Raw genomic sequence first — 16,587 nt, 5'->3', positions numbered from 1 at the left:
ACTCCTATTCTGTGAATGACTGGATAGCCGAACGGCCGTGCTCTTGTACAAGTACAGCATGTCGAACAGTGAACTTGGTCAGGGCTATGGTATGGATGATGATATGTGAATTAATGATGGCGAAATAAGTCCGAGGTCCAAACTGAAAAATTACCAAGCAATTCTGCTTCAATTGGTTGAGGGAAAACCTCGGAAAACTCCAACCAAGTAACTTGTCCCAACCAGGATCTGAACCTGAGCCCGCTCATTTCATGGCCAGACGTGCTAACCACCACTCCACAGCGATGGACCAATTCTACATTTACTATATCTGTTTATTTAAAAAAGCAAGATGTCACATCAAATGTAAATTCTAATTATTTTACTTAATCTCTCGTCTTCAAGTTTACACATTATACTGCTGTGCAGTGTGTTACTCATATTTCTCCAAGTGGCTGCTTCAACAGCTGCAGAGTTCTAACACATCAGTAAGAAAACATTACAGTGCTTCCATTCCTTAAATGAGGTATAGAAATTCTTAAACATTCAGAAATTTAAAATAAATATAGGCTAATAGTCCACACACATGGTCTGAAGACATTAATTCGTCAATTTAAGCACAGAAACTTAATCAAAACAAAAACAAGAAACATTTTTTGAATTCAATATTTTATAATGTTAACAGAAAAAAAGAAAGAGTTCGGCCAAGTTTGGGGGGGGACAGTGCCCCCCCTAACTCCGCCTATGCTTTCAAGGTTCATTACTTAAATGCTATAAATTTATGTTTCCGTAGGTGATGATAGGTGAGATATGGACCGTGTCACAAGCTGACATGCTACAGTTAAATACACGGGAAAGGAAAATATTTAGAAAAATCTATGGACCTCTGAAAATAAACGACATATGGAGAATTAGAATAAATTATGAGTTACAAAAGTTATACAAAGATATTGATATAGTTGGCAATATACGAAAGAAAAGACTGCAATGGATAGGGCATGTTATAAGAATGAAGGAGGATAGATTGGTAAAGACGGCCCTAAATGGGAAATTGAGGGCATAAGAAGAGGCAGGCCTAGAGCAAGATGGTTAGATGCTGTTGAAACGATCTAAGGGAAATGAAGGTTAAAAGATGAGAAAAACAGCAGAAGATAGAGGCATTGATGAAGGAAGCCAAGGTTCTCAGAGGACCGTGAAGCTCAGGAGTAAGTAAGGTGATGATAGGAGGAAAGTTTTCGAAAATCTAAAGCAGGTTAGGTGCAAGAAAACTATCGACAGGAAATCTAGCATAACTGTAAACCTTGAAACGAAATAACGCATTATAAATAGAATGAATTTATTACAATCCTTTTTGAAAATTACATGCCGCCACTGATGGACCTTTGCAAGGACAGAGAATGTAAACAACTCTATGCGGAAGTCGATCATCCCCAATAGAAGTGGAGTGAGGCTGACGTCATTTTTCCCCTACTTACGGGTTCAGCAGGCCTGGACTAAGCTATCCAGGAACTTCAGCTGACACTGTCTTAATTTCTCCCAGAAACCCACATCGAGTGCACACAAACTCTGTGTGACTTGAAATTGTGGTTTTCTGTTAATGTACCTACAGTAACATATATATTATGCAAATCTAGCTTTCAGGCAACGCTCCCTGTGAAGCAGGGTACAGGTACTGTAGGTATGTTACCAGAAAATCACAATTCCAAGTCACACAGAGTTTGTGTGCACTCGATGTGGGTTTCTGGCATTGTGTAAGCCTATTCGAGTTATGTGGATAAAAAGGGAAAAATTGAGACGGTCGGGTGAAGTTCCTGGATAGCTCAGTCGGTAGAGCATTGGTGCACTAAGCCAAGAGTCCCAGGATCGATACCCAGCTCTGGAACAATTTTTTCCTTGAATTTATTCAAGTCCGCTTCACAGGGAGCTTTACCTAAAAGCTAGATTTGCATGTAAGATAACTGTTTAGATCTGGGCATTATTACTGGCATAAATGTTGGCCAAAGAATAGTATTCCTCGCATTGACATAACACCATTAGGTTTTTCTTTGCCATTTTTGTTCAAAGGACGACAATTTCCAATACTTTTGGCTTTTTGCACAACGATCAATACAGCTCAAGGCCAGATATCAGCTGAAGTAGGCAATTAATTACCAGAACCTGTATTCAGTCATGGACAGCTTCATGTTGCACTATCCCAAGCAAAGTCTTGAAGGTTGATATAGAACCAAAGGACAAGCACACATCAAATTTCATATGGAAAGAAGTTCCATAGACTGTAAAAATGAATGCTGTGGAGCAGCACGGGTTCTCTAGTATTATTTATAACAACAAGGCTTTCGTTCAATTCAGATCTTTGTGACAAGGGTTGGCAGCAGCAGCAGCAGCAGCAGTAGTAGTAGTAGTAGTAGTAGTAGTAAAATAGCATTGTTCTATTATTACTATTATTATTATTATTACTTAATTAATTAATTTAATAATGAGCAAAATCTTAATAAATATTATATAGTTAGTTTAATATTTATTGCAAGCATTTGAACATAACCATAACAACAGACAATATTTATCACCATATTTTTCTCTCGTTAAGAGTTTTTGACATAATCCTTCAGATAATAAAACAATGGGAATAATCAACAAAATTCCCTAGTACAGCAACACACAAAGTATTTTCGTTAGACCTGTAATGAAGCATGAACAATGAGAAGCACTGATATAAGCAGAATAACAGCCTGTGAAATTAAATTTATGATAGCAATACTAGAATATACTCGCTTGGACCGCAGAAGAAATGAGGATATCATGTAAGAACTCCAATAACAATCAGTTTCACAGTTTATAAACAAGTACCAGTTTCAGTGGAAATACCATGTCCAAACAAATGAATCGTAAAAGACTTCCAAAAGCCATGCTTCAATACTGTCCCCAGGGGAAGAGATCTTTGGGCCGTCCAAAAAAAACAAGTATCGAGAATGTCTCACTGAGATGATGATGATGATAAAAATTTTAATTCAATGTTTGTTAATGTAAAGTGAATCATTTATGAACAGTAGAACTCCGCTAGTCCAAACTGATCAGGACTGGAGCCTTTTTAGATTATCAAAATTACGGATTACGAAGGGGACAGGAATGCAAGCAGGAAAACCTGACATCCCCTCCCCGCCCTTTGCTTCATCCAGTTTCGAGGTCTAATTCATTCACTAGAGATTCTGTATATTTTGAGATTCAAATACTGTAGCATGAAATTCATTGTATTTCACTTCAAATAACAGTTTTCTTTTTTTTCTCTTATTTATATTTTATTTGTTTATTCATTCATTCACTCACTGACTCGTTTATTTATTTACTGCAAGTTTGGATTTTCCGAAAATTCGGATAAGTGGGGCTCGGACTAGTGGATTTCTACTGCACTTGTATCTTATCATTACAAAAGATGAATGCAATGCTTACTGAAAAAATAATACATGACTCTTTTAATTCTAAAAATAATCTTTCTACGAAAACCTCCACACTAAAATTTTTACAAAACCAAACTTTAATTTACATTTTATATTATGTATATTAAACATTACTAACAAGATTTTTAAATTTCTTACCTACTAATACTTTCTTATTCTTCTTCAGTTTAAGCAGTAACTCTTGTTTCTTCTCTGGCGGTAAAGATCTCCACCATTTCCTGAACGTTCTTCCAAACAAAATGGCCACAATCTTTGTCAGAGGTCTAAGAGCAATGATGACCACAGATGGCAGTGCTGGCCTACTTGCTGTCACATGAAATAATCTTGTTTGGGGTTTAAGAATATTACCACATTTACCACTTCGTGAAAAAAGATGTGTGCAGTGAAAATTTACACAGTTAAATGTTGATGCACTCTTCACTTTTCCAACACTGGAATTTAATACATTCCTTGCTGTAAGCATCGAAATAAATCCGTTTCTATTAACTATCCGAAACATGTTCAATATATTAATATATCAATTCCATAAACTGTGAATAAGAACGAAAACTTCTTTATAAAGAAACTTAAGTTTCAAAACCGAATAGAACTTACGTTGCTACAAAAATAATATAAGCAAAACAAGAAAAAAAGTGTATCCATTTTCCTACCGCATTCTCTTAGTACAGGGCAAAACACAACAACATTATTATAAACCCAAGCCTTTCAAAACGATTCATAAAAAAAGCTGCTAGTCCAAACTTTAATGCAGCTGTCATAACTCGTGGACTGAAGAAGATTCTAATGAAAGATAGCCACACAGGAGGTTCCCTTTGTATAACATTTCTTTCTTGATATGCATAAACACTGCCATCAGCTCCTACATAACAACTGAAGGTGCTGGTCGAAGTTTCCATCTCAAATTTACATTTCACAAATTCCTGCAACAAAGAAATTAATTATATGTGTAAGTGGTGTAAACAGCAATATGTTGTGTTCAAGTGCCTAGACCAGTGATTCCCAAAGTTTGGGTCGCGATTGGGTACGTGGTCCTGTAGGTGACACAGGAAATGAAAGAGCAGATCATCTAGCCAAGATGGCCGCGAATTCGGAAACAGAACACACATACTCTAAATAACCCCTCTCTTATGTTAAAATGGAAATGAAGGTTGACATGTTAAATGACTGGAATGCAATGTGGTAAAATAGTACAAATCACAAAATCACTATATTTTCCCACAGTTAAAGATAGACTAACCGTAAAGAATTATGAACCATCATACATATCCAATCAATTTATTTTTTATTTTATTGGGTTATTTTACGACGCTGTATCAACATCTAGGTTATTTAGCATCTGCATGATATGGTGATAATGCCGGTGAAATGAGTCCGGGGTCCAGCACCGAAAGTTACCCAGCATTTTCTCGTATTGGGTTGAGGGAAAACCCCGGAAAAAACCTCAACCAGGTAACTTGCCCCGACCGGGATTCGAACCCGGGCCACCTGGTTTCGCGGCCAGACGCGCTGACCATTACTCCTCGCAATTTATGATTGGACACGGAAAATTTAATTCATATTTTGAACGTTTCAAAATTGACAACCCAAGCGGCTCTCATGTCCCTGTGAACACCCCACAAACAGTCGAGCAGCTGTTATTGAGTGCCCGCTACAAGAACCGGCTAGGAACCCATCTCAGCATATGCGATACAACTTTGTCACCACCAATAACAAAAGTTCTTCTGAAGCAATGTTGCTTAAAGGAATTTCACAGATTTATTACAGATGTGTTTAAGACCTTGTAGAAAATAACAGTAGTAAGTAACAGTGTCCTATTTATTCTTCTTGGAGCCAAATTTGTAACTTTTAAAAGTGTGGTTACTATGTTGAAGTGTATGTGTTGCAGCGGATGCTTGATATGTTTTGTATGTGAGTCATAGTTATGGGATGCTTGATGTTCTCGCAATGTCTTAATTGAGGGGCTTAGAACAAAAAGCAGGTAAGTGACGGAAACTTAGTTTTGAGGAAATTACAGTTAAAGTTCTACATGCAATGAAATATTATACACAAATGAAATGATGCCCATATAGCAGCACTGCACAGTGTGATCACTAGACATCGGATTTTTAGGCACTAAAAATTGCAGTTTTAGGCGCCTAAAATAAGCTCACAATTTGTAAAATTAGGCTCTATTTTAATGAAAATAGGCATTTTAGGTACATCAAGGTATCATACTTATTTCTTTCACTAAAATTTTTAGTTATACACTAAAATACGCACAAAAAAGTATGTTTAAACATTAAAAAAGAATACTATATTATATTTATAAACAGAGCTGCACAAATTTAATATATTGAAACTAATGAAATAATGATTACTGATATCAAGATTACTAATTTTAAGTTATTGAAATTCAGTTCCATGCTCAGACTTTATTATAATTATCTGCACAGTACACCACCAGAATTTTTTCTAAATTCTCCACAGTTAACCTTTGCCTTTTGTCATTGAGAATCATTTTGAAAGCAGAAAAATTTCTTTCAACCGAAACTGATGTGAGAGGCGCAAATTTTAAATTAGGTACAATACAAACATCGATACTCACTGGAACATTTACATTTTCCCCCGATATCACTCTTGATACTTTTTCCAACAATGAAAATCCTACATTCTTATTTAATACGTTGTCCCACTTATTTTTAACTTTTTCCCCAGTTTCGCCCAAAGCAGAATGTATGTTCACTTGAGTTTCCTTTACTATTGCTATTTGGCTACAAAGAGATTGTTTTTCACGTTCTAATTGTTCAATGCTTGCAGGTATGAAAGAAAAATTTGATGTTATGTAGGCAATATCGTTTTTCACTCGTGAGTCATTCAGACAATCTTTCACTGCTTTCACACACGCTGAACTATCAGTTTCAGGTAATTTATCAATAACTGTGACCACTTCTTTAAAATACTTAGAATAATACACCACTGACTGAATCCAGGTTCCCCATCGTGTAACAACCGGCTGAGGTGGGAGTGGGATATCTGGAAAGTTCTCTCTGAATATTGAAATCCTGGATGGGGCTTTACAAAAACATTTTTTTGTGTTAGAAATAAACGAATTGACAAGAGGAAATTCATTCCGGATTGTTTCAGAAACCCTGTGAAGGCCATGTGCTAGACAGGTTACATGCGTGAGGTTAGGATAAAATGTTTTAAGAAGTGGAGCTGCAGCAACCATGTATGAGGCAGCATCAGTACAAAACAACAGAACTTTAGAATCGTCTATATTACCTGAGTATAAAGACTGTAGGCCTTTATTTACAAAATAAGCAATGGCTTGGCTATTCACTTTCGAAAGTTCCTTAACACATACGAGGTGTGGAATCGAAGGTCCATCAGGACTAAGTTTTCCTACTACCATATTTGCTATATACCTATTCATAGGATCTGAGGTTTCATCCACAGAGACCCATATGTAAGAATCACCTATATCCTCCCGAATGGAAGCTTAAGTTTCATTGTATATTCTGTCTAAGTAATTTTTTCTTAGGGTCGACTCAGATGGGATATTTTGTTTGCAGTATTTTTGTAAAAACTGTCTTAAAACCAGATTTTCAATTGCATTCCAGGGAATGTTAGCAGCAACAAACGCTCTGGTTAAATCAGCATAGAAATTGCTGCTGAGATTGGATGAAGTAGGCTGTGTTAGTAAAGTTTGTTGCAGTTGATTTTTCTGCTGAGCTTTAGCCTTATGAGCCGCTCCTTGCACATGCTGCTTTAGGTGGCACTTCTTTTCTTGCGAAATCTAAAAATGTAAAGTAAACTGAATTAAAATAAAATCCTAATTGTTGTATTGCCGTATTTCTATCACAAAGTTAGTGGGTTCGAACAATCAAAATTTTAATGACCTGCAAATACTTTAACTATCGGAATTTAAAAGGTTAAAGTGTAGTGGTCTTAAAAAGAATTATACCTCAGGATAGCTCAGTCAATGTATAAATATTATAGGCCTACTCATTAAAATTAATAGAATTTATATATTTCAACTATTGTTACATACCTGTTTGCTACAAATCTTGCAGAATATTATTTTTCCATCATAAGTGAATTCTGAATATTCTGTTAGCCATTGCCGGATCAATGTAGATTTTGCACTTATATTTTTTGGCATTATCGCGTTAAACTTCACAGGAAAACGTCCTACCGCTCAAAACTTCTCAACACAAATAAGGTGAGGGAAAGAGCAACTGTTAACGAGCATTCAAATGAACCGTTGTTATTGAGATTCAATTGGACAAAAATACAAAGTTCCACTTATTGTTGCATTTCCTGGTAGTGTTAACACTAGGAGGGCCATTCTTTTAAATATTTTGTAACGGTTTACCCTACTAATTCGCAGTTTTACGACTTTTCATAAATATTTCAAAAACACTCTTTCTCCAAAAATTGTGATTTTATGACACTCTGAAGGGCAGTACAGCTAATCGGTTTCAGACAGAAAACAGTCATTTTTATAGTAAAGTATATCTCTGAATCGGTAGCAGCACATGTTGTGATTGTAGCCTGCTTCAAAACTAAGGTTGGTTCTTTGTCGGCATTTATGCCTCCGAACATGTTAAATTAGGTGAAATCTATTGCGAGTGTCGTGAGATTCAAAACATTTTGTTTCCTTTATCACTGGTTTCATGGTCGGTGTGAAGCAAACTTTCCACTTTTTAAATGCCTTAAATTTCGCAGTGAATGCATGTATAAATTATAAAAAGTAAGAGTAAAATGCGAAACTTTACAGTGAGTTAGGCATTTTTAGGCGAATATTAACAAATTAGGCTCTAATAACCGTTTTAGGGCATTTTAGGCCACTATAAAACTCTTTGAATACCTTTCAATTTCCATGAAACACAAATATTAATAATTATTTTTACTTTTCTCCTAAAGAAACAAAATAGGCATTTGCCCTAGAATCCGATGTCTGGTGATCACTTACCTGATTTTATCCCAAAGAAACATCCTTTTGGGCTATCACAACACGCACTTACCTCATTTTTTTAAATAATGTCACTTACCTGCTTTTTGTTCTAAGCCCCTCAATTATAGTTTGTGTTTCTGTGACTATTGCGTATTAATTTATGATGTATGGTACGGAAAGCTGCATATTTGTGTTATAGAAGTGTTACGAATGTGTGTTGTAACTGTTTTTGTATGTCTCAAATTAATGCCTGATGTTTGCTTTGCAATCGCAATGTCTAAATTACGGATTGTTTACGTTTTGTTTACATTGTGTAAGCTAATTTATTTTTTCTTTTCCATTTGTCTTTATGCTTATTTTTTTTTTGTGTGTAAAACTATAGCCCTAGCATACATTTGAGATACAACAACGACCTCCAGGGGAGTTGTGTAAGGGGTTGAAAGGGGTCGTGAGATGATTTACAAAATGTCAAAAAGTTTCTAATTAATTTTTTTATTACTGTATTTAGAAACATAAACAATATTGAACATAATAATAAAAAATGTTTCATTAGTTATGAAGTAAAAAACAATTAATGTGATTAATGTGCTTCTCAAGTCTGGACTCAGCAATCCATACACACACAGCGATATCATTTTGAAGTCCAAGGAAATTTCTCACTTTTGTTTTGATGGTGAACAGAGAAGAGAAACTCATTTTGCATAAATACAAGGTTGCAAATATTTAAAAATTTAAGAATCGCGTATATTTTTGCAAGGTCGAGGTATTCTTGCATTCTTTTGATTCATTGATCTACATTCTGTGAAAAAAGTATAATTTAAACATTTCATTTCAAGGTACATATTTAAATGAGATTTTTCTTCATAGTTTCTGGAATTTCAATCAGTTGAGCACAACTAAAAACGGATTCATAATCTTTGTGATAGTGATAATTGTTTTGAGTTTTTCCAGAATGTACTCAAAAAGTTGATTAAAACTGTGGAAACGTGGTTGCATGTCCGCAAAAAACACAGTATATGCCTATCATATGAGCTCCTTAATACACTGGAATGAATCAAATGATATTGACCAGAAATCAAGTTCGAATAATTTGAAGGGAAAAATTGTTCCGGGGCCATTAAATCATTTGTATAGCAACTGCAGTGAAATGTCTCTCTAGATATTTTTTAAATATAGTGCTACTGTACCTGTAATATAGACTGTATTCACATTTAGTTACATCACAGTCTATTATATACAGTCGCGAAGCTCAATACGTAGTAAATATGCAAACATTAGATAGTTGCTCACCACTAGCATCGCTAATATCACCTCATTATAGGCAATGCAAAATAGTACCGTCACAGTCTATTGTTTCTAGCACCCTCAAAACTCAAGCTTCGTGACTGTATATAGTAGACTGTGGTTACATTATGAAAATGGGAAGTGGGACTAGTACCAGTACCTGTGAAAAAAAAAAAATACCAATCCATCTGAGAGGACGATGTGTTCAAAGGTGCATTCTATGCAGTAGGCCTGTATAACTAAATGCAATGTTAGTACTATGAATGATGTAGGCCTAAGGTTTTGAATTACATACTGTATGATGCAGCAGGGAATCTAGTATGAAAGAAATCTATCACACTTCAGGGCTGCCAAGTTAAAATTCTAAAATCAGCTGGATATCGTGTTCAAAAAAGCTGACACCACAAATTATTTTCATAAGAAAAATTATAAGTAAATACATTATTATTATAATAACAAATTATTCAGCACTGAAAATGTGGAACATACAACAAATACAGTCAGATTACTATTAATTACTTTTGTTATACTTTTTAGTGGCATGTCATACATTGTGAGTCCCTATCACACAGCATGGCGCGTCCTCAGGTTGTGGATAGAGGAGACAACCTCCAGATATAGAGGGTAGCTGCGAATATATTGAATAAGAAGTCACGGACAGCCAATAAGGAGTGGTTCTCCAGCTTGGAGGTTGGGCGAAGGGATAACAACCCATCACTGTAAAAAAAACGAGCTTATTACGAAATCCCAACATAAGCCTTGGATTGGGACAGATTCTTTCGCGTGACCACAGCAAAGGAATAAGGTTATGAGATTTGGTGCTCGAAATGTCACAGTCTTTATAGAACAGGAAGGGTAACATCAGTAGCAAAGGAACTAGCTAGACAGAGAATAGACTTTGTGGAAGTACAGGACGTTAGGTTATATGGGAATGGCATATTACAAATAGGAGATTACTTGTTGTACTATGGGGAAAGGAAACAATAATCACCAATTAGGAACAGGATTCTTTATTCACAAAAGAATAAAATCACCAGTAAAAAAGGTCGAATTTATCCGTGACAGGTTATCGTATTTAATACTACTTAAGTGTAGATGGTCTGATCCTACTTAAGTGTAGATGGTGTGATATCATAGTTATAAATGCTCAAGCCCCTACAGAAGAGAAAGACGACCATGTACAGGATAGCTTCTACGAGGAATTGGAACACACTTTCGACCAGTTATCTAGATATCACATGAACATTTTATTGGGGGATTTTGATGCTAAAGTAGGATGGAAGGATATTTTGAAACTGACTATTGGAAAAGAGAGTAGTAATGATAATGGAGTTAGATTAGTCAACTTTCCACATCAAAAAATTTAATTGTGAAAAGTACAACATTTCCGCATAAGGATAGGATATATACACACTTGGGACTTCTCCAAGATTGACTGACACACAACCAAATAGATCACATCTTGATAGATAAACTAGTGTAGTAGACATTCGAACATCAGATGGGCGGACTATAATTCTGACCATTATTTGGTAATTAGAAAATTAAGAGAAAGACTAGAACAACAAGTTAATATTAGGAGATTCAATATTCAGAAGTTAAAAGATGAGGAAAACTAAGTAACATTGTCAGGTCGAAATTTCAAATAGGTTTGCCACTTGAGAAAGTGTCGATGAAGTTGAGGAGTTAGATATTAAGAGCACGTGGAAAAATATCAGAGATAATATCGAAAATGCAGCTGGGCAGAGCATAGGTTATTATGAAACTAAGAAAAAGGATCATTCCACGATTTCGCGACATTATACTTTTTTTTTCATCTTTCTGCATTGCAGCCACTCCATGCTAAACTGTGAAGTTTAGTATTTCTTTCTGAAGACTAATAATAATAAACTCTTATTACTTATATTTTACAGTAAAAATAAGTTCAACAACTGTATTTGTGTCTATTTTATGAACAAATGTGAAGTGTGCACACGCTGAACTTCAGTGTGAAAAATGATCTATGTTGAGAGTCCTTGAATTGTTCCTTCTTTTCATCAATCAGCTGATTTGGTGTCTTCTTATCTACAACAGTAGTTTTCTTTCTTATTTTAGGAATTCATTCTAAAAGCAAGTGAGGTAGATAATAAGATTTGAATTAGCCTACATTCATGGTAACAGTTGTGTCACCCGTCTCAAAAATTACTCTGAAGTTTATTTTATTTATTAATAATAAACTATGAAAGAAATAAAAGTTTACAGAAGTAAGGTTGAATCACTGGTCAATACAATCTGAATATTACTTTTGCTTGATTCAGAATTAAGAGATAATAAAGCTCAGCTTAATATCTGGCACCCCAGTCACAACTAGTTACAAATGGTATGCAAATGTCACACCCGTCCGCATGGAATGGATGATTGATAACATGTTATAGGTATATCATTTTAATGCTAAATTATTGAAGAATCTGAATTTGACAACATCGATTTATTTAAGACTCGTTTTCATGTCCATTGGCAATGATACACGTTAACTACGAAAGGAAGAAATACTAAAATTTTTACGTCATTTTATGCCATGAAAAGAGGAGCTAAACATTATACACTTCCTGCAATTTGAAATTTATCATATAATATGGACATCATTGAGAGCATAAAAGGATATTTTCAACATTTATCGACCATATGAAAACCCACGTGACACTTTTGAAAGTGGTGGCAATTGATGTCACATTTGTCAAGAAAAACTGAAATTTTTCAAATTTTCGAAACAAATTAAAAAATGAATTCTATAAAAGTTAGACCAATAACAGAACAACCTCGTTAATAATAATAAAGCTTGTTTCAAAATTTCGCATTACTCCTATAAAAAAAAAAAAGCTGTGACTAACGTAACCTCGGATGAGTGACTAATGTAACCTTAACTGCGTGACAAATCGAGGGGTTTGCCTGAAAAAGGGCATATACGTCAATATGGCGAATTGAGATACATGCAATCTAAGATTTTAAAATGCACCTGAATAAAATGTTATACACGCACGCAGTCCTGTCCTGAAGGTATGTACAGTACAATCAAAACAAAATTTCGCTACTATAATTATTCACTACATTTTAAACCGTTTTCCCGAAGAAGGGCGTATAGGTCTATCCGCCTTTTTTCTGGCAAAGCCCTCAATTGCGGGCCTATTGGTGCGCTAATAAAAAGTTGTAAACGACATTTGAGTTGTGTAGTTAATATTAATATTTATTTCAAATGTCAGTGATAAGGCTTTCTCTTACATTCGACCAGCTATTAATCTTTCAGTAGACATATAAATTATATTTGAATTAAAATATAAAAGGCCTATTATTAAAAGTATTAATAGTAAATGTTAAGAATTATAATGAACTATATCATATAGGTCTAAATGTTATGTTGATATCCCTAAATTTGTACAAAATAAGAAAGACAGCAGGCCTAATTACAGTAATAGCAATCATGTTAACTAAAAGAAAACCCTGTTTAAATTAATGAGTTTTATACTTAAATCGACCATATCCATAATGATTGATTATTCTGTTTTGTTTTGTTTATGTATCCAAGTTATTTGTTTATGTAACCAGGTAGCTAGATTTATATGTCGAATAAAACCAACTTTGGTTCTATAGATTGCAACTTTATTACAATTTATTCGACATAAATAAAACAAATATTGTACTGATTAAATTCTATTAAGATATGTACTTTAACGAATTTAATAAGTAAAAGGGGAAGAAGAAAGAACATGGAGAAATTTTTGCGTCCAGAACGACTAGATTTGGACCCTGCATCGCAATCATCATCTCAGGAATGGAAGTACTGGAAGAATACTTTTACTAATTTCTTGGCAGCCAATGCAGGAGGACAACTTACAGAAGAGCTGAAACTTCAGCTGTTAATAAATCACATATCTCCTAAAGTTTATTCATTTATAAGAGATTGTAACAACTATACGGCAGCTATAGTTTACCTTGAATCTGTGTTTGTAAAACCCACGAATGAAATTTTTGCAAGACACCGCCTAGCTACAAGACGACAACTGCAACACGAAACTGTAGATGAATATCTGCAAGCACTTAAACTATTGGGGAAGGACTGCAAGTTTAAAGCAGTTTCAGCAGAAGAAAAGGAAATGAATGCATCCGTGATGCTTTTATTACTGGACTATTATCATGTCCGATTAGACAACGTCTTTTAGAAAATATTACATTAAAATTAGATGAAGCATTTTCCCAAGCATGAGCCTTGAAGATGGCTTTCAGACAACCAGAAGAATATGGGTACAATAATGTGTCATCAGTCAGTGCAGCATCAGGTAATGTGCAAGAGATAAGTGAGAAGTCTAACAAATCACATCATCCTGATAGTGTACCAACCATTGCGCAAAAACAATTTAACAAGTGTTTCTTCTGTGGTTTCAATCGTCAGATGAGAAGTAATTGTCTCGCCTTAAATGCTATTTGTAATACTTGCAAGAAGAAAGGACACTTTGCTAAGGTATGTCAATCTAAAAGGAAAGTTTATGATGGAAACAATAAACTTTCAAATGCTTGCATTAGTTTGAGTCATACTCTCTGTGAGGCTTCAACTACTTTTTTAAATAAATCTATCTTATTAGTTAAAATTAATGGAGTGCAAGCTAAAGCTCTCATTGATACAGGAAGTACCACCAGCTTCATTAACAGTTCCTTAGTAAACAGGCATAATTTTGAAACGACACCTACTAATGTGCAGATTGCAATGCATCATCAGTACTCATTCCGACGGTCCCTAGGAAGAACATTGTAACTGACATTTTGAAGAATTTGAGTTTTAATCGTAGACCTGAAGGTTTCATAACAGACCATCTGTGGAATAAATATGATTAAGATCGGCCGGGTATTTGGGCAGTAATCGCACTATATTGAAATATTGTAACCAACATTCATACATTTTATACGTAGAATAGGCCAGTACTGTATCTACTTAAGCATTTGTCGACTGCCTTCTTTCGCAATAATGTCCTGTTAAAACTATTGTAAGTGACACAGTTACCATAGTCTTCTGTGAATGAATAATTGAATCAGTGTAAGTAATTGAAAAGTATTGTATCTGCATTTTGCAACAACATGCAGACCTATAATAATCCGAGGCACAACAGCCCATGAAGGACCATGACCAACGAGACCAGCCGGCTGCTGGCCTCACGTCCACATCCAGAAGGAGATGTAGACGATCATCCAACCAGAATGCAGGTATTGTGTGGTTAACACGATGATCCCCCGAGCCGTTATAGCTGGCTTTCACAACCAGATTTCGCTACCTATCGTAGCTCCCCAAGTGCATCACAATGTTTGGTGGGCACCGGTTCCATACACTGGCCGAAATTTCATGAGAAAATTTCTTCCCCCATGAGGACTCGAACCAGCGCGCATTCCGTAACGTGAGTCCTAGGCAGGATGTTTGCGAAGGAGTGTATCTATAAAGATGCAGAAGAAGATGTTCCTGGTAAGTTTGATTTTGCTATATTTTGTTGTTACTTACTATATAGTGTGTTTTTGAAAACTTTAGCTTAAGAATGAAATATCCAAATAACTATCGTGTGACCACATTCATAACTAAAAATAGGGAAGTTCTCCTTGCATCAACAATATAGGATTCCATAGATTCTATATAATCCAGCATATGGTCCGTGTGGCTCTGGTTTGATGCAATATTAAGGCACGGTTATTACAAACCTATCTACAGTTTACTTGTATTCTAGATTTGTTAGTAACTGCACCTCAATCTTGACATTTTATTTTGAAGCTCAGTTAGCTCTGTATTGGTTTTAAGTTATATCTAAACATATTCTTATAAATGAGTTCTGTACTTTTAAAATAATTTTTAAATGAAAAATCTGAGTTTTTAACTTCTTCTCCACCGTCTGAAATTTCCAGAGTAGCCTATTATAAAACATTTTCCATACTTGGGTCTGAGGGCGAATATTTCGATTCAGATTATTCATTGAGATCCAAGTTTAGTCTCCCTACTGATAACCCAACATTAACTATAATATTGTATTGTATTACTTCAACTAATACAATCATGATTCGCTTTTTGAATGTTGCTTTTCATAAGAAAAAATTGCGGTATAACAATGGAATTCTAACATTTCATTTTGTATCACAGATTGACCTGCAACAAATGGAAATGGCACCAGAGCAAGATACTTCTGATGATAACGATAAGGGACTTCTACAACACATTGTATTTGACAGTAGTATTATAATATGTCTGTGCAGGATAAATTCCTGGAAAAAAGAACACACATGGAATAAAGCAGATTCAATCCATCCTTTAAATAAACGAAGAAAAAAAGCACGAACAGTATTCACTCTGAACAACGGATAATGCTGGTGAAAATGGCTAAAGCAAGTGGAAACCCTACGAGGTAACTTAAATAGCACAAATTGATTTTAAAAAACTTGAAGTCTCTAATAGCCAACGAAAAGGACAACTCAAATTTGACAGACGAAAATGAAAAAGTGTTTCGATGAAAGTGAAGCAAATTCAAATTGTTTCTGAATTAAGCAAGCAATATTCATAAAATACAATCATATTAAAGAACAAGAACATACAGTAGCATTGACATACAACGCAAAGTCAAACTCAGGACTTGGAAGGATATAAATCTACATTGCTCCACTACCCATCTCTCAAAGTAAAGTATTCATCGATCTGCTGTCAGTGTGACGAAATACAGCCCATATTCCTGGCATTTATCACGGCAGTGATGAGTAACATTAAATTCAGTGGCATTGTAAAACAAATTACTGTACTTTTTGTAAATATTTATGTACATTCCTGTTTGTAGTTATGTAGTTACAATTCTGTTAAGTGTAAACTGTGACATTATCACTCCTTCTTTCAAAAGCAATACTATTGTATGTCACATACAATGTTCCTACCGGGAA

At 35.0% G+C, this 16,587-nt stretch overlaps 1 protein-coding gene across 9 annotated transcripts in view; it reads right to left on the bottom strand.

Moving 5' to 3' along the window:
- The window catches only part of Nthl1 (Nth-like DNA glycosylase 1), a 65,476-nt gene that overhangs the window by 44,391 nt on the left and 4,498 nt on the right, over window positions 1–16,587 (bottom strand). For 6 of the 9 annotated variants that reach the window (XM_069838776.1, XM_069838782.1, XM_069838783.1 and 3 more), the window contains one exon: window positions 3,573–4,354. In XM_069838776.1, coding sequence (XP_069694877.1) covers window positions 3,573–3,933 — 361 coding nt within the window. In that variant the 5' untranslated portion in view covers window positions 3,934–4,354. Of the gene's footprint in view, window positions 1–3,572; window positions 4,355–10,204; window positions 10,372–16,587 lie in introns of those variants that run through there. The other 3 variants (XM_069838780.1, XM_069838779.1, XM_069838784.1) reach the window with 2 other exon arrangements.

The sequence above is a fragment of the Periplaneta americana genome, chromosome 11 (assembly GCF_040183065.1).
Source record: "Periplaneta americana isolate PAMFEO1 chromosome 11, P.americana_PAMFEO1_priV1, whole genome shotgun sequence".
Lineage (NCBI taxonomy): Eukaryota > Metazoa > Arthropoda > Insecta > Blattodea > Blattidae > Periplaneta > Periplaneta americana.
The sequence above is the reverse complement of the archived record's forward strand: the minus strand, read 5'-3'. Positions and strand labels throughout refer to the sequence as shown.